The sequence below is a fragment of the Gymnodraco acuticeps genome, unplaced genomic scaffold (assembly GCF_902827175.1).
Source record: "Gymnodraco acuticeps unplaced genomic scaffold, fGymAcu1.1, whole genome shotgun sequence".
Classification (NCBI taxonomy): Eukaryota; Metazoa; Chordata; class Actinopteri; order Perciformes; family Bathydraconidae; genus Gymnodraco; species Gymnodraco acuticeps.
In genome coordinates, this window is record NW_022992149.1 from 1,970,300 (window position 1) to 1,994,524 (window position 24,225).

At 39.1% G+C, this 24,225-nt stretch overlaps 1 protein-coding gene across 1 annotated transcript in view; it reads left to right on the top strand.

Moving 5' to 3' along the window:
* Positions 1 to 24,225, top strand: part of erbb4b (erb-b2 receptor tyrosine kinase 4b) — a 353,394-nt gene that overhangs the window by 201,047 nt on the left and 128,122 nt on the right. The window contains 4 exon segments of the mRNA XM_034203950.1: positions 12,817 to 12,948; positions 15,988 to 16,053; positions 22,242 to 22,360; positions 23,315 to 23,456. Coding sequence (XP_034059841.1) covers positions 12,817 to 12,948; positions 15,988 to 16,053; positions 22,242 to 22,360; positions 23,315 to 23,456 — 459 coding nt within the window.

The following is a 24,225-nucleotide window of genomic DNA, read 5'->3' on the forward strand; positions in this document are numbered from 1 at the left end:
AATGAAACATTTTTTCATTAATGTTTATTATTTGTAATCTGTCATATAATAATCAAAGCCCTGAAGGAAATAAATCAATTTAACAGCAATTGGAACACAGGAACCACACATCCAAAAGTATTTGGCTGTGAAATATAGAGGGAATGAAACATCCATATAAATTACATAGAACAGATATAAACACAAAGCAAATAAAAACAATTAACAGTCACTATTCATAAAATACAGTATATCCGAAAAAATATATTGATGAAGTGACGCTGCAGAACATCATGCGAGTCAATGGGCAAGTCCGTTTAGGAAACACATGATGTACAGAACTTCTTCGTGTGTATAGCACATATGTACTTGTTACAGTTGCTGCATGTAGTCTGTGGCTGGCTGTGGGGGTCTTCCAGCAGCTGGTTCTGAGTCAAGGTCATCTTCCAATTCGCTGTCAAATTCTGAGTTTACCTCCACATTATCCTCATCTTCAGAAATGTATTATTTTACATTATATTATGTCATTTGTTAGACGCTTTTAGCCAAAGCGACTTACATACTCAATCCTGTGGGCAATCCCCACAGGATTTGGGCTGAAGTGTCTTGCCCAGGGACACAACGACATGCTGACTGCAGTGGGGTTTGAACCTTTGGCCATTTTGCTGGTAGATAATTGTAGTTCTGCACTACACTGTAATGTGAGGTTTTGTCTCTGTTTAGTCCCTCCTCCAGCATGCAGGTGCGAGGGGGGACAGTGCGAGAAAATGTAAAATGTTTATACTGTACATGTCTGGAAGATCTAAAATGTTTATAATGTTCTAGGATAGTTTTGTGTACACACTACAAAGGGTAAAGATCAAGGAAAAACAGGATCAAACAGCTTCTCTATGCATACGGTTATATATGTGTGTGTGTGTGTGTGTGTGTGTGTGTGTGTGTGTGTGTGTGTGTGTGTGTGTGTGTGTGTGTGTGTGTGTGTGTGTGTGTGTGTGTGTGTGTGTGTGTGTGTGTGTGTGTGTGTGTGTGTGTGTGTGTGTGTGTGTGTGTGTGTGTGTGTGTGTGTGTGTGTGTGTGTGTGTGTGTGTGGTGTGTGTGTGTGTGTGTGTGTGTGTGTGTGTGTGTGTGTGTGTGTGTGTGTGTGTGTGTGTGTGTGTGTGTGTGTGTGTGTGTGTGTGTGTGTGTGTGTGTGTGTGTGTGTGTGTGTGTGTGTGTGTTTCTCTGTCTGTCTGTCCTGGTATTGTATCCGGGTCAGATTGACCCATACCTCTTATGAAGGACATAAATGCGGGTGGGCATTTTGAAAAAAAAAAAGTGAAAAAAAACAATTCCACATGTCCTTCACAATAAATAAGCCCCGGCCATTGACTTTCAGATTGAAAGAAAATATCCTTATATATTTTTGTATTCATTGAAAATGGAAATCGGGTCAATTTGAACACCACACACACTAGACACTATATGGTTTTAAATGGTTGCTCAAATTATATATTATCAAATGTCCAAGTTGGGGAAAATATCACTATATGTGTTGTTCTCGTGTTCTCTTTGCAGTAAAACAACAGTATGACTCTTCTCAGTGACTTCACCTCTCATTTCAAAACTGTGCATAGTATTAATATACTTTGTAACTTTCTATCTTTGACTGAACACTGCTGTGTCACACTATATGTAACATGCAGACAGCCAAAGTTAAACAAAACAAAAGAAGGGCTTCACCCTTTTATGATTGATGTTCCTATTTGTTTTAACTTTCTATTTATTATTCCATATTTTAAAAAGTGTGCCAAAGATCTGCTTGCAGATTTAAAACAAACGCTGGGATTGTCATGTTCAGTTACTACCACTGACTGGCTGTCAGTGCATGGCTGTGCAGCCTAGACATGCGGCTCTGACTCTTTTTCTGAAGGCCAGTCTGTGTTTCAGACAGGTCCAAAATGAGATGGGAAATAAAAATAAAATAGGAGCTGACTGACAGCTCAGTGGGTCTTAAAAGCCACGGAGGAAAATGTCACTTTCTATCAACTTAGTTATGAGGCCTAAATGGACACCTGTGGACTCAAGGTGATAAAAGATGTTCACTGTTAAGTCATGATGTGATTAACATTCATATAATAAAGTTCTGAAATCAGGGTTAGGCGGTTGGTGTGTTTTTAAACTTAGTTCTTGTAGTTTTATGTTGTAATCATTTGTACCATCAATTTTCCACATGACACTTTGTATAATGTGTTTACAAAGATGATAGGATTTGGGTCTGAGATAGCAGTTTATCTGTGGATCATGTATACTGACAAGATATACAGACCATATTTAAACAGTGGGATAAAATGGCTGATATTTCCAGCTATATAATTCCCAATTTAAATTGTTGTCATTTAGACTTTCTTTTCACAAGTTTAAGAGAAACCTGGCTCCCAGAAACAATTTAGTAACTTTCTTTCAACGCCGACACACACATGAACACACAGATTACCCCTTACGATACAACTCCTCCTTTTTCTCCCCTGGCATCTTAATAATTAATATGCATATGTCTTGCCTCGTATGCCGCTATTGATGGGGGCAGCGATGGGTAATGGGACATGAACAGGACTTTCCTGTTCATCTCAGGTCCGTACAGAGATATGGTGGGTGTTAGTACATGGAACACCAGACATGACTTTAACAAATAAAACATTTTTAAAAGTGTGTCCAGACCTTTCTCTATGGTATATTTATTTTTGTAATGCGGGTGCGTGTGGCGCAGTGGTTTAGTGCGTTTGTGATCAGATCAGGGGGATCAGGGGATCACAGGGTCAAACCCCACTGCAGTCAGCATGTCGTTGTGTCCCTGGGCAAGACACTTCACCCCAAATTGCTCCTGTGGGGATTGCCCACAATATTGAGTATGTAAGTCGCTTTGGATAAAAGCGTCTAACAAGTAACATGTAATGTGATGTAATGCTAAACATATCTTGTTTCCATGAATGGCATTTTTCTGAAGCGCCATCACATCTACCAGGTGCCTCTTTGATAATGTCATATTCAGTTTTTTATTATTGTGTGTTATTGCAGCAACCAGGCTGGGAGGCACATTGTATTGCCCATACACAGAGGTTAGCTTGGTCACAGGTGTGGTCTCAAAGCATCTGCTCAGTTTTTCCTGAGACAATGTAATGTCGGCTGACATCACACAATCGGTGGGCAGTCTTACCTTCAGGACAGAGAAACAAATACAAATAGCAGGATTCTTAAGTAATATTTTTAATTACTAAAACACTTTTGCCAACATCACACTCTGTTTACCAGAACTGAGAGAGATAAAGAGAGCACACATTTGAAAGAAGGTAACATGTAATGGCAGTGATTGAAAAGAACCTCCATGATGTTGAAACCTGCTTACACCATTTCTTTAATCATCCATGATGTTAAATATTAGCAGGAACTTTGTATTTAAGTGCTCTGTATCTTTAGTGATAGTAGACCATTGGCAAAGATTCCATAGCTTGGTTCATTGGTAGTCTCATTGTTTTAACTGGAGCGTGATTATACACCCAGTGCAGTAATAACGTAACAGGCCTAAACTAAACAACACACAATGCAACCCTGTGATATTATCTTGTGATTTATTGATACAAATAGTAAATGACATCCCAAATGCTTTCCTTCTTGGTTGTAAATTCCTTGTTCACAACATAAAATATAGTCTGTCTTTTAACTTAAAGAGCGATTGCCCTACATTCAATATCACCTATAACATGCCTTTAACTACTAGGCAACTGAGGAACTATCAAACAATTGCTTATCTCTCAGGTCTTCAGGGACTGGTCAGCTTTCTGTCCCCAGAGTCAGAACTAAACATGGAAAAGCAGCGTTCAGTTATTATGCTCCAAATATCTGGAACAAACTCCCAGAAACCTGCAGGTCCGCTGCAACTCTCACTACTTTTAAATCCAGGCTGAAGACTTTTCTTTTTGTCGCTGCTTTTAATTGAACTATTCACATCTTAAACTGCACTGTAACTTTGATCCATGTATTTTTTCTTTTAATGTTTATTTTATTATCTTTTCTTTTTAATGACTGATTTTAAATGCCATTTTCTTAATGTCTTTCGTTTTTTGTAAAGCACTTTGAATTGCCTTGTGTTGAAAGGAGCTATATTAATAAACTTGCCTTGCCTTAGAGTGTCATTAACATGAGTAATTTGTAAAAACGTTACAATGACAAAGCGGCTATTTACCTTTTAGCAGGCAAGACATCTGTTGATGCTAATAAAATAATGCTGGTTTCCATTGCAAGACATTTAACCTGTTTCAAAATATTTTCTTTTAAGATCAGGGGAGCACATGTTCAAACCCCACTGCAGTCAGCATGTCGTTGTGTCCCTGGGCAAGACACTTCACCCCAAAATTGCTCCTGTGGGGATTGTCCACAGTATTGAGTATGTAAGTTGCTTTTGATAAAAGCGGCTAACGTAACATGTAATGTAATACATGGCACGTCAAAGGCCAAGCAATATACATACAGTACATATTACCCTATCATTACATATAAATAAAGCTCCTATTGGATTACTTTCTGCTGCCTTTCTTATGTATTTACCACAGTAGTATGATCCAGAACCAGCATATGTGCATTGAAAAGAAGACAAATTGTGTCAATCATAACAGTGGGCACCTCAGCTGCTATCAGTCCTTTCTTAAATTGTTCCGTTGTCCAAAAAAATCCATCAAACTCTACAGTTATGTGTGACATGTTGGAGTGGCACAGCCATCGTGTTTGATTAGTGGCTCATAACAAGTACCACTAACCCCCCTCGTGTGACATCAATGCTGATCCTCTAAACCCTGACACACTTATCAGACTAAATGACATCATCACTGTGTTACAAAAATAACACATTTATATGATTATATTATTAACTTTGGCAGAGCTGCCTGCATCGTTGTACTTTACATTTACATTACAGTCTTCTGGGTGGACCTTCCAACCCTGGCTGATTCCCACCACACAAACGTCCTGTGTGAACCAAGTTAGAGCCATGGCTGGCCTGTAGTGTGTTACTGGATGTCTTTCAGTGGGCCTGGAAAAATAAGGCCACATGACGTGTTGTTGCCTTAGCAAATAATGCACTGATTGAAGCCAACTTCCTCGGTGGTAAACCAACATACTTGGTATGCTTGTGGTAAGATACTGTAGGCTCTTTCTGGTCTTGGTTTTCCATCTTTACTTCTCTTTCTCACTGCCTCTCTCAGACCCTGTTTTGTTTTGCCCATTCCAGAGAGTGTGGCTCATTTCAATTCAGCTGGCAGGCTGATCACACATCAGCCTTGATAAGCTAAGTGGCCCTCAGCAGCAACAATTGAAGGTCCTTTTAGTCTTTTTTTTAAATCACTCACTTGTTTGTCCCCTTGTTAATCTTTTTGTCTTACTTCTTTGTCTCTCTCCTCAGCTGTTTTCATGGTTTTATTTTTCTTTCTTGCTTGCAGATTTGTCTTATCACAAGGTATTGTAATAAGATTTTCTCCTCCTCCTCCTCCTCCTCCGCCCTACCCATAAAGCTCAGATTACCACGGCTTTATCACAGTTTAAGTTGAAAAAGAGCAAAGATACCCAGCCCCCCTCCTTCCATAAACATTCTGTCATGATTTTATGTTTTCCTCTTCTCATCTTTAAGTAGATGCTTTGCCTTGCTCGGGTATAATTCCATAATCCCCAAATCTCAGCCATTTTTCATAAAGACTCATAGGAAACAATTGCGTGAGGGATGGGCCAAATGTAATCAGCAGCTGTGAATGCAATTATCTTGGCAGGTAAGAGGCGTATGTTTGGGGGATGGGGGCCATGGCCGACGCCCCCATGCCATCTACTATACCTCAGCAAATACCTCAACAGCATTTTTCCTCCCGAGTAACACAAAGGCTGAAAAGGACACATGTTATTTCTTAGATTAGAACAATGTATCAATTGTAAAGATTGAATATGAGCATAAAATGGTTTTCTTTCTGAAGTCATAAAACAATCACTCCCAGTCATATTTAAAATAGTAATACTTGTATGCTCAATGTCTAGTTTTTTTTATCTAACATCATTGTTATATCAATATCATATGTAATGATCTTCCTTATGTTGCTATTGTTTTATCCACAGCTCTCCATTACGGTATTTTTATTTTTTCCTCCCTTTGTCACTTATTTTAGCCTACCTTTTATATGAGATTTTCCGACTTGTTTTTCCCAAACGCTGAAAAGCCAGATTTAGGTTTAAAGAAAATAATAGGCATTGGTGAGACTAATGGTTTCAAATTCAGTTATTTTTGCATTTGGATAAAAGAGGTTGTAAATTATCCACAGAAATTGCAAAGTGTGAGCCTCCTGCTGCACACGTGATGCTGTGCACTGCCACAGCCACTCAGCCATGAATGTCATTCACCATGTTAAAAATTAAATGTGCATTTAATGTGGGAGACCTGAGTGTCTTCACATACATATGCAGACACACAGGAAGACATATACTGAACATATGTACTACATATGTGTATTAAATCATTAATTCAATGGACGTGTTTTTCTCTCCATTCAATCTTCAATATCTGTAATTTTCTTCCATTATAATGCTGCTCTTTCCATAAACCTTTGAGAGTTAATTTGTGTTCCAATTTGATGCACGCACGCACGCACGCACGCACGCACGCACACACACACACACACACACACACACACACACACACACACACACACACACACACACACACACACACACACACACACACACACACACACACACACACACACACACACACACACACACACACACAGCCAACCAGCCCACGCTGCTGCTCTTGACCGCAGTGTGAGAGACAGTCAAATCCGAGCGCTGCCATCTCTCTTGTTAACCTCTCGCAAAGTATGTAGTCAAATGTAATGATGTTGTTATTTTCTGGTCAATAGTTAAACACATACAAGTGCAATTACATTGGTACCACCATTTCGCTTGGGGACTGCGTAGAAATGTTAAAGTTGCATGCCATTTGTGTGGGAGGGGCTCCATCCATTGACCTTAAAGGTCCCATGTCATGGGCATTTCTACTGATCATAATTCCATTGTTGAGGTCTACTAGAATAGATTTACATTGTTCAATGTTCCAAACTCACATTGGTTTCTCATATAGCATCTCTGTATAGTATGTGCATTCACTCTCTGTCCTAAACGGCTTGTTGGAGCTCCTGCCATGACATGGGACCTTTAATAGAAATATGAAGTTTGTGAAGCACGCTGCGAGACATTTCGCACTAAAGATCTTGTATTAAGGAATTCATTTATTGGGTATTAAGACACTTAATTTAACTTTGTATTGAATTAGTATGTGTGTAGACGTAGACCTGATTTAAAATGTGCATTAGTTTCATGTGTTGAAAAGAGAGCCCTTAAATCAAGTTCAAAGTCAAAGATGACACACCACCGGAAGCTAATGGTTATTAGACCATTCATTTGTATTGGCATGATCTCTCTCTGACAGTAAGAACATACATGAAATATTCAAGTTAATATGGTTGCGCTAACATTGTATGGCATCCAGGCACTAATATGTAAAATCAAACATCAATTGGTCACTTTTGAAATTACAGCCACTTAAATGTGTGTGGTATTATCAGCAACATACATCTATGGACAGAGAAGACCACCAAGGGGTTTAGATATAGATTGTATGGGCACTCCACACATTTTAGACTTTACATTCAGGTCATCGTTCATCAGAGTACTACTCGGTCTTTCAAAACTGTTGTGAAACAGCTGCTATAGCTCTGGATGTAAAGCTTGACCCATACGTACATCTACAAGTCACCCAGCCCTAAAATGCCTCATTTTGAAGATCATTTTTTTAATATTCTGTCTCTTGTGGGTCCCTCACCTATAGGCCACGAGAGCTATAACATTTATTGAGTAGTTGTCCTACGACTCAACCTTGTGGAACCCCACAAAATGATTTGTTTTGACGTATCATTATCTATTGAGACAACAAACTCTGACATTAAGATGATAGAAAAAAATATGCATTTGAGTGATCGAGTAGCTCCATCCTCAACAAATTACTTCCACACGCATGGAACGGAAGATCTAAAAAGAATTGAGCAATGCTCTGTCACATACACGAACACAGAGTTCCCTCTTTGTATGCACAGAGTTTCTGATGGTCTGTCTCTTCCTCTCGTACACGTCCATGTACACATGAATATACAAGGCAAATCCCTGTACTTGTGTGAACTCGTTTATCTTGTTCTTGTCTTTTCCCTAAATGCAAATACTTACAAATACACACATGCACTTTGCATCTGGATGACACAAGCATTTCCTTGGCAACTTGGGGACTGGAGGGCAAGGAAGGAAGTGTGAATCTGCAGCAGATGATGGATGTGAGGGGAGATCCCCTATTTGTAGAGCAAAGGCAGAGATTTGCTGTCCTGACGTCTCCTGTCGGAAACAGAGCAACTCAGAGCACAGTGATTGACGCAGCACTGCGTGGCAACATGAGCAGCGTCTGGAAACCTGGAAAAAGACTTCTCTTAAAACTCATGGCTGGTTGTTTATGATTGTGTTAGAAGTGGGTGTAGGAGTGCTGAAGAGGCTGCAGCCTCTGGAGTGGGACTGGTTCATCAGCCAGATCCATTCACTAATTCATGCATCATATATTCATCCTTTGCAACCATATTTTAGGCATGCTTTTTTTCTTCTTTCTCATTATATTCTTCTGTAGCCATCATCTATCACGACGCATGAATAGATACACTGATGGATGAGGCTGATAAAAGAGATGTCATTCATTCTCCCACAATTTACCATCCATCACTCTATATAATGTATTCTTTATCTATCCAAACAGTATGTACAATCTTTATTTTTCACTCACTCATTCTTTCATCTATACATTTATTGTTGAAATTGAAGTGGTCAAGTTCTCCTTGAATGTTGTTTTCTCTTTTCTCTGCACTCTGTGAGTGTGCATAACACTCTCATTTTCTGTTTTTGCTATGGAACTATTTATTGATTATCTTATTTTCCTTTTATATCCGTAGTTGGTAAGGGCGCAGCAACATGGCTATTGTGCGCTTCCCAGACATATTCAATTCTACTGACATAGACTATTTTTATAATAGCATTCAAAGAAAGCCGGTAAAATACAGCTGACATTCCTACCTACATTGCCGCTGATGTTGTAGGGTTTATAATTAGTGTCCTTCGAGTTACAAGGCCACTGATAAAGTCGAATGGTTACTAAATTGATGCTCAAAGCACGTATAGTATTGAGGGCCTCATTACTGCCAACCCTGAGCCAAGCATGTGTATATGTAAATATGTTTTAGCATGTTTCTTTCTGAGAAATGTCTCTATGCGTGCCCCCATCCCCTCATTGTGGCAGTTATGCTGGTCTGTCTGTTCAGTGAATCCTAGCAACAACTTCTGCCTTCCACTGCTGCTGGGGTGTACAGCAGGATCTGCGCCCCAGCATTTAGCCCCTTTGACCCAGAATGCGTCTTCATCTTCCCGCAGAGTTTCTCCCCTCTGTTCCACTGAGCTGATAGCAGCGCTGAGCTGAGACCAAGTTGAAGCTCTTGGAGTCAATAAGACAGTACAGTGAAGTCCCAGGGTAAAATCCCCAGGCCCGCTGATCGAGGAGAGGAGAAACTCCTGTCTACCTACTGTAATTGCCTGACTGTTTGAGTTTCTTCCTGAATCTGTTACAGTCTGTCTATCATTGTAACTACTGTTTTGCTGACTGTGTTACTGTTTCCCTTTCAAGCTGGCTTGTTTTTCGGCACGTTATGTGTACAGTGTATTTTGCTGCCTGAGAGGAATAGAATATCTGTATTAATGTATTTTTTGTTGTGTTCTGATTGCAAAAGTTTGATAATGTAGTCCTCCAACACTAAAGTTATTTTTGTCCTACATTTCTCTTCATTAAACAATCCACACACCACTTATAAATGAACTCTCATAAACTCATTAATATGGCTTTTTTTCTGATCATTGGTTTGCTATTTGCCTCCCAGTCTTAATCAAAGTCATCCCTACACTGCCATAAAGGGAACAAATACCACAACCGGCACTTACCATCAAAATAATTGCCTGCATACATTTGTTCTGCCTCCTTGAATTGTACATTGTTTTAATCCAACGGTCATACATCCTGATATTGAAGATTGCCTTTCATACACTCATTCAGAGACGGCAGGAGTTGCTCTCAGGACGAAGTGAGAGGGGAGGGGGTAGTATGGAGAGACCAGCTTTAGCTACGTGAACAAACTAATTAAGATATTTTCTCTACCCACTAAACAATCAGCAACAAAGATTTAACCATTGATCTCCCCCTGGCCACCAACTGAACACCCAGCAAATGTGCATGCCAAGCATTTACTTGTAATGAAAACCAACGCTTGCACAAGTGCTGCTTGTTGTTGTGAGTGTTATGCACTATATTTTTGTTAATTATTCAAATATTGGTGACAGAGGCCATGGGAAATGTTGTAACTGTCCTGGGAAAAGCACCAGCAAGGAGCCAATTAAACAGTTTTCCAGCATTTTGAACTTGGTCATGTCACACTGCACTTTAGTGTGTGTACTGTACTGTAAGTGTGTGTATGTGTGTGCAGATCCAAATGTATAATATGTGCGAGGAAGCATTACAAGATGGTGGAACCCCTTTGGATGGTGTTGAGGGTCACTTGTTGTGACAGTGTTGAACAGAGAGTGTTTTTTTTGCCAGTCTGTTTATACAATGTGTTTGAGAGTGTGAATGCTGTTCCCGTCCAGCTGGAATTAGTCAAAACACCTTGTCTCACACATTTAATAATCCTGGCAATTGTTTTGGTAGAGTTGGTACCTAAATTCAACTTTTTTGTTTGCATACCCAGATTAGATTCATGAAAAACGGTGGTTGTATCCACCAATGAGAATAAAGTCGTAACTCAGGTGAAAAGGAAATGTGAAATTGTAGCCTTTTTTAATAATTGTCCAGTCGATATCTATCAGGTTTGGATCCTTTTAAACTGCCTCTACATGTATCCATGTTACATTTTTCATCATGGTGTCAAAGCTATCAAGCAATAGGCAAGCAATGTGTTTTATTTGAAATGCTGGTCCTGGTGATGCTTTAGCTACGACATGTTCTTTATTCATACATGATTACAACAAATGCATATACATTTGAATATGTCTCGGATATGCACCTTAACATGCAGTGCTCCGATTACAGACCCATGAGCCAAACAAAGGTGAATACCCAGGAGGAAGTATTTGTATCTTGCTTAACCAGGGTTGATATGTCCTGTGGGCATTTTGTCATAACAACTGCTGTGCCTTGTGTGTTGGTTTGTCTATTGCCCAACTTAGCCAGCAGCATCTTATTGTGCAAACAATTAGAATTTGAGACACGACCTCCTCCTAGCCGAGCTATATCCCTCCTGTGGTGAAAGGCAGGATTAATTTATTTCCCCAACTCCCACCACACATGCCGAAAGATAGAGAAGGAGAGCTGAGGTTGGGTGCTTGTGTAGGTAAAACCACAACCTATTATCCAAAAATAATCATTAGATCAGGTCTTTGGGGGACGATATTGTATTTGGTTGTTGCAATGTGGTGCTTGCAGGGCGTCCCGTGTATGATTATGTGTCTTGTCAGTTTCAGCCCTGTGTCAGTAATCTGTTTGTAGGGCTTTCTTTCCTGCCTTCCGTCTCTCTGTGGCTTTTTCTCGCCCTTATTCGTCTTTCTTTCTGTTTTTTCTCACATAAAAGTCAGGATTAGGCATTTTCTAAAATCCTGCATAACAATAATCGGAACCACCCTCCGTATCCAATAATTCAACAGACTGTGTGTGTGTGTGACAAAATGAATAAAACCACTGCAATCATTGGTTGGACAAGGTGATGACAGGACACATGATTCTTTCTCCACCACCTTCATGAAATATAAAATTACAAACTTGTAAGGGCTGCTGTCCCTTCCAGATGGATTTTGTTGTTGTAGGCTTGATTTTGTTGTTGTAGTGAGGCATAATTGAGCTGCTCCCAGTGTGGGAATAGAAGGATGCAAAAACAAAAAATGGTAATATGACACAGCGTTGTCCTGCCTGCCTGACCCCTGCAACAACCTGCATTTGTTGTATATGTCTCAAGATAAGCTGTTCCAACCAAAACCCAAATCCTGCTCTTGCCTCAAGTCAAACTGTATTTTCACACTAGGAGAAATGTGAGTTGCACCAAGAACCAAAAAAAAAATGAACATAATGTACAATCTTAACGGTTAAGATGCAGTAGCTGAATGCTGAAAACATGTAGGGGCCAAGTTCACATGTGCAAAATCAGCAAACTATTGCTGAGCACACAAAGGACACGGTGTATATGGTTTTGGGAAGTCTGCATCTTCAGCCTGAAAGTAGAAGCTCCAATGATCTCTACAGGGGAGGGGGGTGATCAGGACATGGCAATATGGCCTGAACCAATCTTAGGTCTTGCCTATATTAGAGGTCAGAGAGCTGCAGCTGACTAACCCCAATAACTGTGCTGCTCACTTTGAAAAGCCGAGCAAGCCTGTTCTTATTTGCCAGATTCAGGTTCCCGAGCCATACCACAATACATGATGGAAAGAAAAGGAAAGGGTGTATTTCCAATATTGGTAAAGTGTAGTGTCTGGACATGTCAGTTGTTAATTACAAAATGATGCTGGGGAGGAACGCTTGTAATTAAAAATCACATCAGGAGCCTGGTAGCAGGATTGCTGAATTAGGTGCATTGCCCATCAGAGAAAGTCCCCAGGAAGCCCTTTGTGTATCGTCATTGAATGTGTGCTCTCTTTTCTCCACAGAGATCCTGAGTGGAGGCGTGTATGTTGACAAGAACAAGTTCCTGTGTCATGCGGACACAATCCATTGGCAGGACATTGTAAAAAACCCTCGGATACATGCTGTGGTGGTGCCCACCAACAGTAGTGTCTCGTGTAAGTAACCCAAACAATACAAGTGTAAAAGATATGTTTTAATTTCAACCTTTCGATTGTTTAACTGAGAGCATTCACACTTTTACTCATTCACACCTGGAAGCTAGTTGTGGCAGAGTACCCTGCTAATGAGGCTGGCTCATCACTGCATATGTGATGACTCATTTGTATTTAAAGCATAGTCAGCTCTGTCTGCAGGGAACTCAAACTTAGAGGATTTTGAGCAGGCCAAAAGTTAGGTTTTAAGAAATATGGTTAGGCTTTCAGGCATTTCAAAAAGCAGATGGGACTGTAAAATGTGTACAAAGAAGACCCCATATTTTAAACTGCTCCATTGACTGATGTGCGCAGCAAAACATTCTCATCACAAAAGCACTCCTTGACCCCATTCTGTCACTTTACTTACCATAACCATCGCATCATGATGCTCACTCATGTCATAATAAGGCCCCACTCTGGCCAGCTGGAAGACACTTTATTAAATGTTGAGAATTATAAAGGGATTTATTTGGATGCAAAAGCATATTTAATCTGTAAGGGGGGGGGGGGGGTGCCAGTGAGTGAGTGAAGTAAAGATTCATTAAATCTCCTCATCTGACCCTTTTCTATTCAGTCACTGACTTAAGATCTTAACACACATAGCTTCTGTTATTCATTTAGTGCTCAAGCTGTTTGACATTTAAATCCGTTGTTGTTGTTTTTCTTCTCTTTTTTTAAAAGCTGTCTCGTCTTATACCTCTACAACAGAACATTACACATTCAAAGGCCTAATCATTATGGAAGAAAAAAAGGCAGTCTCTGCCATGGCCTTGGATTCCCTCTCACTTGCTGAGGGCTTCACATGCAGATTACCAGCTCCAAGCATTGATATTCTGCTCAATCAACCTCCTCCCTGCAGCCTGTTAGCCCTCGATCGACCCCTTACTCCTGTGCAAGTCTTCTACTCTGCTTCAAGATCAAGGGTCTCCAAACCTGAAATCCACAATTGAGAACATAATCTACATGTCATTCTATGGGAAGACACAATAATTACTTATTTGTGCTGCAGTTGTTGTTTATTTTAGTTGTCTTTTTCAAAAACAGCACAGTAATTTTAAAATCTACGCCCCGTTGATTCAGTTGAAGACAAGCCATCTGTCTATTACCCCATACTGGCCTTTGCATGGCAGCATTTTCCGACATTTTAACCTTCGGCGGCTGTTTTAAGAAAGCTGTAAAAGATGATGGTGCAGTAAGAGGGGTGGGACAGGTTTATTCTAGGTCACTGATCATTTATAAGTTGAGATAGTGAAGACCTTGGACAGTAAATTAAAACTCTTTGTCTTGACTTTTTGCCGGGTGCCAGGAGTAGAGGAGAACAGAGTTATAACAGAGTACAGAAGAGGTTCGGCGCACTTGACAATGTCAGACAACCACTTATCACTGGCTGACATTTGTACTATTATCCTGTTTGTGTGCCGCTTTTCATACAGTCAAGGCTGTCGACATCTCTTTCTCAACCATTACCAACGTGCTAGTTTGAGAGGAAGTGACTGGAGGAGCAGAAAAAAGAAGAGGGGCTGACTGTAAAAAGGCAAAAAGAGACAGGGATAGACATTAAGTAAAAGAGAGCCACAGAATAGAGATGAATCAGCGAGTGGTGGATAGTGGATGAAAGAGATTAAATGTGTGATGTAGAGGGGCACAGACGAGGAGGAAGAAGAGGGCAGAAGATGGAGAGGCTCGTGTTGGAGAATAGAGTCAGTATTGGTGCTAATAGCTCTCATCTGGAGAGGCTGATGGACGGAGGACAGCACTTCTGCACTTAGCCAGGCTCACTTCCCTCACAGTCAATTACCAGACAGTCAATTAAGTCCTCCAAAAAAACAGAAAGGCACTGGCTGAAGCTCTGAGGGTATGATGCTGCTTTCTGCTGCTGATTCCTGCTGCTTTACTGCTTTTATCTCAACCTGATGTGTGCTTGTTTCATGCTGGGGAGATTTAAAGTGGACCAGCATAAAGGAACGTCTTTGTCAAGGTTATTCAAGGTTGTAAGGCTGGGACTGCATGTACAAAATGGTACTGGTCGTCGCCGAATTACATAATCTTCATTGTAAAATGCAAAAACGGAAAAAATCTGTCTGTCTGGATGCCTGTCATCCGATCACACTTGGCGGGTATATTGCTGAGGACCAAAGAAAGCGCAGTGTAGAGTGTGAGCTATTGAGATCCAATGGTGATATTAATTAGAAGTGTGCTGTGTACAAACGTCATTGTTTACTGAGAGGGGACACCAGTTAGCAGCTAAAGGAAGTAGAAAGTACATTTTATTTGGGCAAATAGTATGCTACTTTAGGTTCAGCTCGTTCTTTGATGGGTACATTCTAGCATTGCTTGGGAATGCAACTATGTGTATTGCTCAGGACCCAGGGAGGCGCAATATAGCTGTTCAATGAGGGTTCTCAACCTCAACAAGCAAAACAGAACGCCCAGCAATCAGGCCTATTCTAAATAGGTACATTTTGAACAAGCACTGCACTTGGAATAGGAATCCTTGAAACAAAATTCAGCTAAAGAAAAAGTTGAAAACATTATATTTGAATATAATCAATGAATAGCTATTATCAACATCATCATCGTTATATAGTTAACTACACAGCCGTCCTGTGAAGTATTAAAACACCTACATCTCTTGCAGATTGCGTTAATTATGACAGATTTTAATTATAATAATGATCAAGCACACAAAATATCCTTGAAATGCACTTATTTGGAAGTCTTGCCTGACAAGAAAAACACTTCAAGTTAATATAATCATGTTGCTTTTAAAATACACATATTTTAAAGTTGACTCAAAGAAACACCTACAGCTTCACTCACTTTTTGGATCAATTTGGGCTTCAACGTAGTGCTTGAGGGCACACTGACTCCAGACTAACAGCCTCCAGCCTATTTTTAGGTTCAGCTAATATGGATTTCTGAAGGTTGATACTGATCATATTTTGCGATTAAGTAACCATTTGAAATGCCAATCATCTCTTTCCCTCAACTTGTGTGCAGGTCAAAAGTGCAATCGTTCCTGTAATGGTCGTTGCTGGGGACCCAAGGAGGATCAGTGTCAGAGCTGTAAGTATATATTTGTTTTTAATATATGAATATAAATATAAATATAAACAGTATGTGAGAAACTTGTTTGCTTCCATAAAAGCATATTAACTAAACTGTGTCTAATGTACCTGTGATGTGTGAAAGATTGAAATCAGGAAATGTAAGTAAGAAGTTGAAGAATGGCCTTCAGAAAGCATATCAACATAGCAACTGTTGATATGCTTTCTACTTTTTTTTAATGGTTTTTAGACAAATTGACTCAGAAAATCATGGATGCCCAAACTAAAATATGTGTTTCTTTGTAAATGTATGTTACTTTCATATTGAACCACATCAAATCAACTGGTACTAAATATAACTGAATTAGACTGATATGATGATCTCTCAAACCCAAAAGGACAAGATCAACTAAAATGATGAAGAAACACATAATTCATGAGAAGATCATCTGTATATTTGGCAAAGGTCTAACTATAACTGCACAATTCATGAGGAAAGGATTTTAATGACGTTATAATCCAGCAGAAAGTCTCTTACAGTCAATGGTACACAAACATGGAATGGTTCTAAATGAATTATTGTGCTATTGCAGACGCAGCACTAAGTCACGCTTGTATTGATTGATCGGCATCAGCTGCAATATGCTTCAAAATGATCTGGCCATTCATGCAAAGCAATCTGTTTACATGACCAACATTTTGGGGGATTTAAACATTGCCTGTACTTATGTTGTCCTTGTTTTTTCCTAAGCATGCAATTATAAGCATTTTTTCAATTAAATTGTAACCCTTGATTGCAGACTGACATTTATAGAACAATTATAATTCAAAAACGGAGAGGAGACTTGACACATTGTTGTCATTTCCCATTATCATGAAGAATAATCAATACCAATAATAACATTTTCAGTAATACAAGCCTTGTTTAAGTGTGGTAAAGTATTGCTGAAGGTATGTGGTCCCAGTTTATGATCCGTTACTAATCAAATTCATGGTGATAAAAGTGCACTTTACAAGGTATGTAGCAGATTTCAGACCTGTAAAAAGGCCAGCTCTGAAAAAGGATTCACAATCTGTAGAAATACCACATCTTGAAACACACACAGTAAAGTGCACACACACACATGTGCATCTCAACTCCAGAAACTTTCAACAGACCCCCAACACATCTTCAACAGACCCTCCTGCTGGGACCTCCCACCTTTCATACTAACTAATGGAATGATGCACTACTGACATCAGTGGGGAGGTGGGCTGCATGTTATTCCCTCTCCTTCAGTCATCTTTCTGAGGCTCTCAAGTCTCTGTCAGTCTCTCTCACTTGAGTTGCTGTCTTTCTCTGCCTGTTTTATATTTCTGTTTCTCTCCCTCTCACCTGTTTTCAGGACACTGTGTAACACATACATGCATACACACACACACACACACACACACACACACACACACACACACACACACACACACACACACACACACACACACACAGCCAAAGCCAAACCAATAAGGAAACACAGCTGTGGGCTACACACCACCAGTTGGGGTAAACCAAAAGTATACCGACTTGAAATTATAAACAAATTATAATTTAGCTTTTGCGCCTCCAGCTCTCAACAGTTCCTTAACTTCACCAAATAAAAGGTTGCTTAATACTGATCTTAAACACTTTTTACAATTATAACAATTTTGATTTTCTGACATGACACCACTACTGTATGTTAGGATATGTTAGGTTTAGGCACAAATCTTACGGAGTCTCCATGGTTTAAGAAGAATGACTTGATGAAGGATAAAGATTTTGGTCAAGGTTCAAATGAACAAAATCTTAATGTAAATAGTAAGTGGGTTTCCTTGTGTGAAAATGCAAACACTACCAAGACATTTCCCCAAAAGGTTCAGTTTAGTTTAGTTTATTGGTTTAGTTGTCAGGGACCATGTACAAGAAGAACATACATCTCAAAGAGATACGATTATTTGTACCAGATAATAGCAGTATGCTAATTTCCATCTGCAGCCACTAGGCAGGTCCACACAAAATACAGCACAATTCAATTACAAGATTAACACATACAGTATGATATCACAACATATTTCATACATGCACGCTAAAACTAATTCACATCACATCAAATGTAAATGTCTATCTTCAAAATGTTAAGACTAGATATACAAACTCATTTAAATAAAATAGGTAAAACGATATGAATCGCAGAAAGCTAAACTAATGTGTGCATGGTTGGTTATTTACCAATCAGCTTTAGCTTTTAGTTTATTCGGAATATTGTTCCATTATTTTATTGCTCTGTATGAGAAAGAGGCATGCTGGAGTCGACATTGCCACAAGACGTTACTCTCAGGCAAATGCAACAATTTCCACAAATGACTGATGCTGGTGTTATCTTTTATTGTTGTATACTCAAACCCAGGAATGTAAAGCAAAAACATAAAACAATTTGGCCCAACTCTCTACAAATCTTAATTGAGTTTATTAGTCAATCAAAATATTACCCTGTAAACTAAAAAGCATGCAAACGTGACCCAAACCATGCTGTCATTGGCTTAGGGAATGTTGTGTAAATTGTTGACAGTAACCTTTCTTAAAAGTAAGAAATCTAAGCTTTAATGACAATTGTAAACAACATGAATAGATGGTAAATGTACTACGTGTACTACTACGACTACTACTTCCATTTTTATCAGGAAAATATGTTACGCTGTACTGTACCACACACTACAATGTTACAACCCTAACTACAGCATGTACGTGCTTCTAGCAGACAAAGAAGCATTTGCTTTTGCACACATTTTCAGTCTCTCCATTAAGTACTATTTGTTTCTCTCCGCCCTCTCCTAGTTGATTGTGCTTCCCTCACCATACATTATTTCTCCCTTGTTTCCATCACTCTGTGCACAGACCACTTCATCTATGCCTTCCAACCCTGGCATGTCTCATTTTATTTGTTCTGCGGTCTCGATCTCATTAAGATAATGAGGAATGAACTGTTTGACCTGTTAACAACACCTCACAAACCCCCCTGATAAGCCCCTGGCCTCGTCCGTCTGCCTCCTTTATCTGCCCATCTTCATCCAAAAGCGGATGTCATAATTCATCCCACTGCTTCTCTTTCTACCTCGCAACCTTTAATTGTATTGTTCTGAAATACATGGAATGAATACGTGTGGAAATGTCAAAGGAAGAATTACTTCCAATCTGCTTTTTTTGACATTTTCATGAATACTTGTTCAACTGTCTCAAAATCAACAATAAACAGCAGCTTTTGGTGTCAGCCCCTCAGGAGGAAAATGAATGAAGAGCAAATCTGGAGAGCAGTCTCAGAATTGCTATGGGTTAAATAAAGCAAAGCCTGAAATAACTCAAGGGCTCTAGGAAAATCCTTTCTTTTTAACATTTACTTGAAAGCTTTCAAGAATGTAAAAAATATGAATGTGATGGATCTTTGTCACAGCAGTTCTCATCATATCTAATAACCTAAATGATGGCATTGTTTGCCTGAGCTGATTGTTCAAGTTGCGTCACTGACACCTGTGCACTTCCTGCAAGTCAAAACATCAACTTTGAGAAGGCTCAGTCCGTATGAAAGAACCAACTAATGGTCAGCATTTCTATCAGCATATTAAGAAATTAAATAATGGAATTTAAATGTTATGGTGATTTGTTTTTTGTCTCTTAAAATATATCTGTTGAATAAATATTTCAAAAACATCTAAAGAAGCTCATCAAACCCCGGCTGCAGTATAATCCACTTTTCCACTCTCCATCTTATGTTTATCCAAAATACACTAGCTCAAGGCAAGGCAAGGCAAGGCAAGTTTATTTATATAGCACTTTCCAACACAAGGCAATTCAAAGCTCAGCCAAAACTTGGCACACTGTTTTTAATTGAATACTTCTAGCAATCACTGGGATCTATTTTACCATTGTTACCGATAATAAACCACTGCAAAAAGGAAACTTTATGGAATTTCTCTTGCATTGAAATTCAATGCATTTCACCAAACAACATCTGGTTCAATAGTTACTTTACTACCAATATATGTGAGTCAAATGTGTGTAGAATATAGACAAATGCTACAATAAAAGAAATTCCATCATTATTTAAAAACTCTTTTGGAAACTAGTTGTGAAAAAGCACAATTTATGTTATGGTAATGAAAACTGAGAAGCAGTGGTTCCTGTGACTGATGCCGCTGTCCACAGCCTGTTCAAATGAAAGCTTCTAGGCATATTTTATGAGATGGATTCCTTCTGTATTTGTTGTCACCAGCCTTTTTTTGTTCTCCTTTTTTTCTGAAAGTGTATGTTTAAAGCCACATGTATCAACAGTGTTGCGTTTCTCTCTTGGCAAGGTCATTTGTTTGACAAAGTGTCTTTTGAGTGAAGTAGGCCATTTCATTTTAGCTCAGGCACTGTTAATGGAATGCCACTGATGGTACGTACCCGTAAGGTGTGTGTGTGTGTGTGTGTGTGTGTGTGTGTGTGTGTGTGTGTGTGTGTGTGTGTGTGTGTGTGTGGTGTGTGTGTGTGTGTGTGTGTGTGTGTGTGTGTGTGTGTGTGTGTGTGTGTGTGTGTGTGTGTGTGTGTGTGTGTGTGTGTGTGTGTGTGTGTGTGTGTGTGTGTGTGTGTGTGTGTGTGTGTGTGTGTGTGTGGTGTGTGTGGTTGTCTGTCAGTTGTATCCATCATTGAGATAGTATCTTGTCACTGGAATGCCCAAAGGGAAACTCGGCAGACATAAAAACACAAATGCATCCACTTTCACACGCCAGCATTAGGTTTTTAATGTTGTATTCTAACATTGTTCTTTTACCCAATAAATGTAACTTTTGTAATGTCAGAACTTGTATCTCTGACTAATTGTACCTTTTACATTTATCAGTAAATATGAAACGCTAAATGAACTACGCACTTTTGTGTCTTATTTGATTGTATATACTCAAGGCAAGAAAATCAGAAAGGAAAGGAAACCTAAAAAACAGATCCAGATTTTTTAGGAAGAAAGGTATCGGATCGAAGTTTATACTATTAATTATGCAACACATGATGGCTCCTTGAGTGACTAGCCAGACAATGGTGAGAAAATACAAGATATGGCAATGCCTCTATCCTTTTATTTTACAATATAGACAGTATGTAGATTTCTAATGAGTCCCTTCAATTCTTTACATTTTTATACCACCTATAGCGCTATTGTATTCAGGCAGAATGCCCTTTTGGATACCCCTATGTGTAAGTAAATATTATTAAGGGCCCTCTAGGGAGCTTTTTCACTAGAAAAATGTGATGACGTGACTTGTTTGCTGCCCTTTATGCTAGAAAACACTCGATGTGCCAGTGGCCCACTGCATGCAGCTGTTGCTCTTCTTTTTTATTTCACTGCCAAGTGGCAAATGTGTTCAACTTTTTACAGTGTTAATGTCATTGGTTTATCCATCCCCAATAGTTAAAGTGAGATTTCCCTGCTCTCTTTTATAGATTCCCCTGCTGACACTTAATGTGTGTGTTTCAATCTGTCTTTATCTGTGAAATGACAGACCTACAGAATATGCATTTACATATGGCTGTCAAGAAGCGAGGCACACAGGCATACGGCAGCCCATATGACTGTGACAGCCATGCAAAGAAAGGGTGGACAGATGCTCACCATGAAGGGAAGACAGCACACAGAGTCAGATAGGAATCACTATGTCTCTGTCAAATCCAGCTAGAGGCCCTCCGAAGAGCATTCAGGGAGACGAACACATGATTGAAGATAGCTAGTAGGTGGCAGGGATACTTCAACTTCAATTAAACTCACCCCACACGCAAACAAACACATGCATACATTTTACTATGTTATGTAGCTGTTTATCTAGTAGGTAGGTGTGGAAATTATGGTTGTGCGTAGACATTTTATATAGAAGTTTCTCTGAATTAATTTAATTTCAATTCAGGTAATTAGCCTGACCTACATGACACTAATTTAATACATATTGCTCGAGCAAAAGGTAGAAATGTAATCTCAAACATTCATAACAATCCTACAGTATACGGAAAAATTAACTGTTTCTTGTGTCATTCTTTATTCAATAATATTGCCCATTCTTTTTTTAAGACTAACAGTGAGCCACACAAGTTATATGTAATGTTTACTTGTTTTATGATATGTGTGTCCTCTCTTTCTCTCCGTCTTTTCTACATCTGTCACTCCACAGTAACTAAGACAGTGTGTGCTGAGCAGTGTGATGGTCGTTGCTTCGGTCCCTATGTTAGTGACTGCTGCCATCGTGAGTGTGCGGGGGGCTGCTATGGACCAAAATACACAGACTGCTTTGTAAGTTGAACACACAAACACACACACATACGCATACATACTTAAAACATGTTGACATGTTAATATAATTTCATACAAACCCCACAAAAAATGTTGAATCATTTTGTACTTCACATTTCTTTTCTCAAACCTGTCACTTTTTACTAGTGACTTTTAGCTAGCTACAATTCATACTACTTTTGCAATAAGATTTATTCTATCAAGATGGCATTTTTTGATGTGTGTTACAATTCCAGTTGGATGGCAAATACCAATAAATTACATTTCAATTTGGTCTTGAGTGGCATTGTTAAATACAGACTTCACCAGCCTCCCCTCCATTCTGGCACTTTGGCGTGTTTTATGTTTAACCCTCTGCATGTTAAACTTGTAAATCATTGCCCATTACTTATGGAGCTTAACTGCCCGACTTTGGAATGGCAAGTTCTTTATTTTTTTTCTTAATTCTTCATACTTCATGTTGTATTATACCCACAAAGTTAAGTAGCTCTCTGTAGGTACATTTTTGGTTCAACTGTGTCAATACACTTTGTTCACATTTTCCCACATTTTCCAAACACAAGTTAAAGGCCCAGGTACCTGACAGGAAAGGCGAATCACACTTATCCCAATGGTAATTTCATTGGGTGCACGCAAATTATTCTCTCGCTGCACCATTTAATAATGTCTCCTCTGAGCACTCTGAGGCAACTCTGAGGAAATTCTCAACTCAAAGCTGGTATAGTGAGATTAATGGCTGCTTCCTCTAATGCATTTTAGGCACAGGAGTTTATGTTTTTGCTATGTATTATGTAAAGGCACATATCCAACTGTCATTAACCCCCTCTATTGGAAGCATAAAGGGATAAGTGAGAGAATGTTTCATTTGATAAAATTACCCTTTAAGTTAAGTAAAGTAAAGAATCTAAATACTTGTACCAACACTGTGTCTGCTCTGTGTGTATGCACTTGCAGGCATGCACCAACTTCAATGACAGTGGGGCGTGTGTGACCCAGTGCCCCCAGCCCTTTGTCTACAACCCCACCACCTTCCAGCTGGAATACAGCTCCAGAGCAAAGTACACCTACGGAGCCTTCTGTGTCAAGAAGTGTCCTCGTAAGTCTACCAGAACACACACAGAAAAAAACAACAACAATACTTTACCTTTGATGACCTTATTATAAAGTCATTAACCCATGGCTGACCTAAAACACAACATTTTTGTTTAAAAAATATATATATATCCACTGCTTATTTTCCTTATGTTCTCAAGTCTCCATTTCCTTCTGCAAGAAAACACTGTTTAATGCATTTTGAGGTAACAATTCACTGATTGCTCAATACATTATTTTAGTGATTGAAGGTGAACAGAGAAACATGAGTTTCTGATGATGTCCCCCACTAAGTTGAAAACAAAGGGTTAATGCTAATTCCAATATTTATTTATTTTTAGAAAGAAAGAAATGTTTATAAAGCTTTCTTCTAATGGTAAGGCTTAATAGTTTTCCCTTAGCAAATACATCATATAACACAAATAACACATTCAAAATAGGAAATTGAATCCCACCCATTACTGCTGTCCCTGAGGATTAGAGAAAAGTTGATTACTTGATACATAAAGCCTGCGATACAAAAAAATGGAATGTTTAAAATGATTGTGTATCACAGCATCTGTCAAAATAAGCCATTATAATCCTATTTGCAATAATAATGCCAGTACAATATTTAGCTCTTATCAAAGATTATAATGCACATGCATTCATGCGCAGGTAAATAGATACAGTAGAGCAAAGCCTCCTTTAGTGTCAATTTGCAAGTGATTGCTTCTATGTTTAAACATAAGCCAAGAAAACATTGGATAGCTATGACTCCCCACCTCAAACAG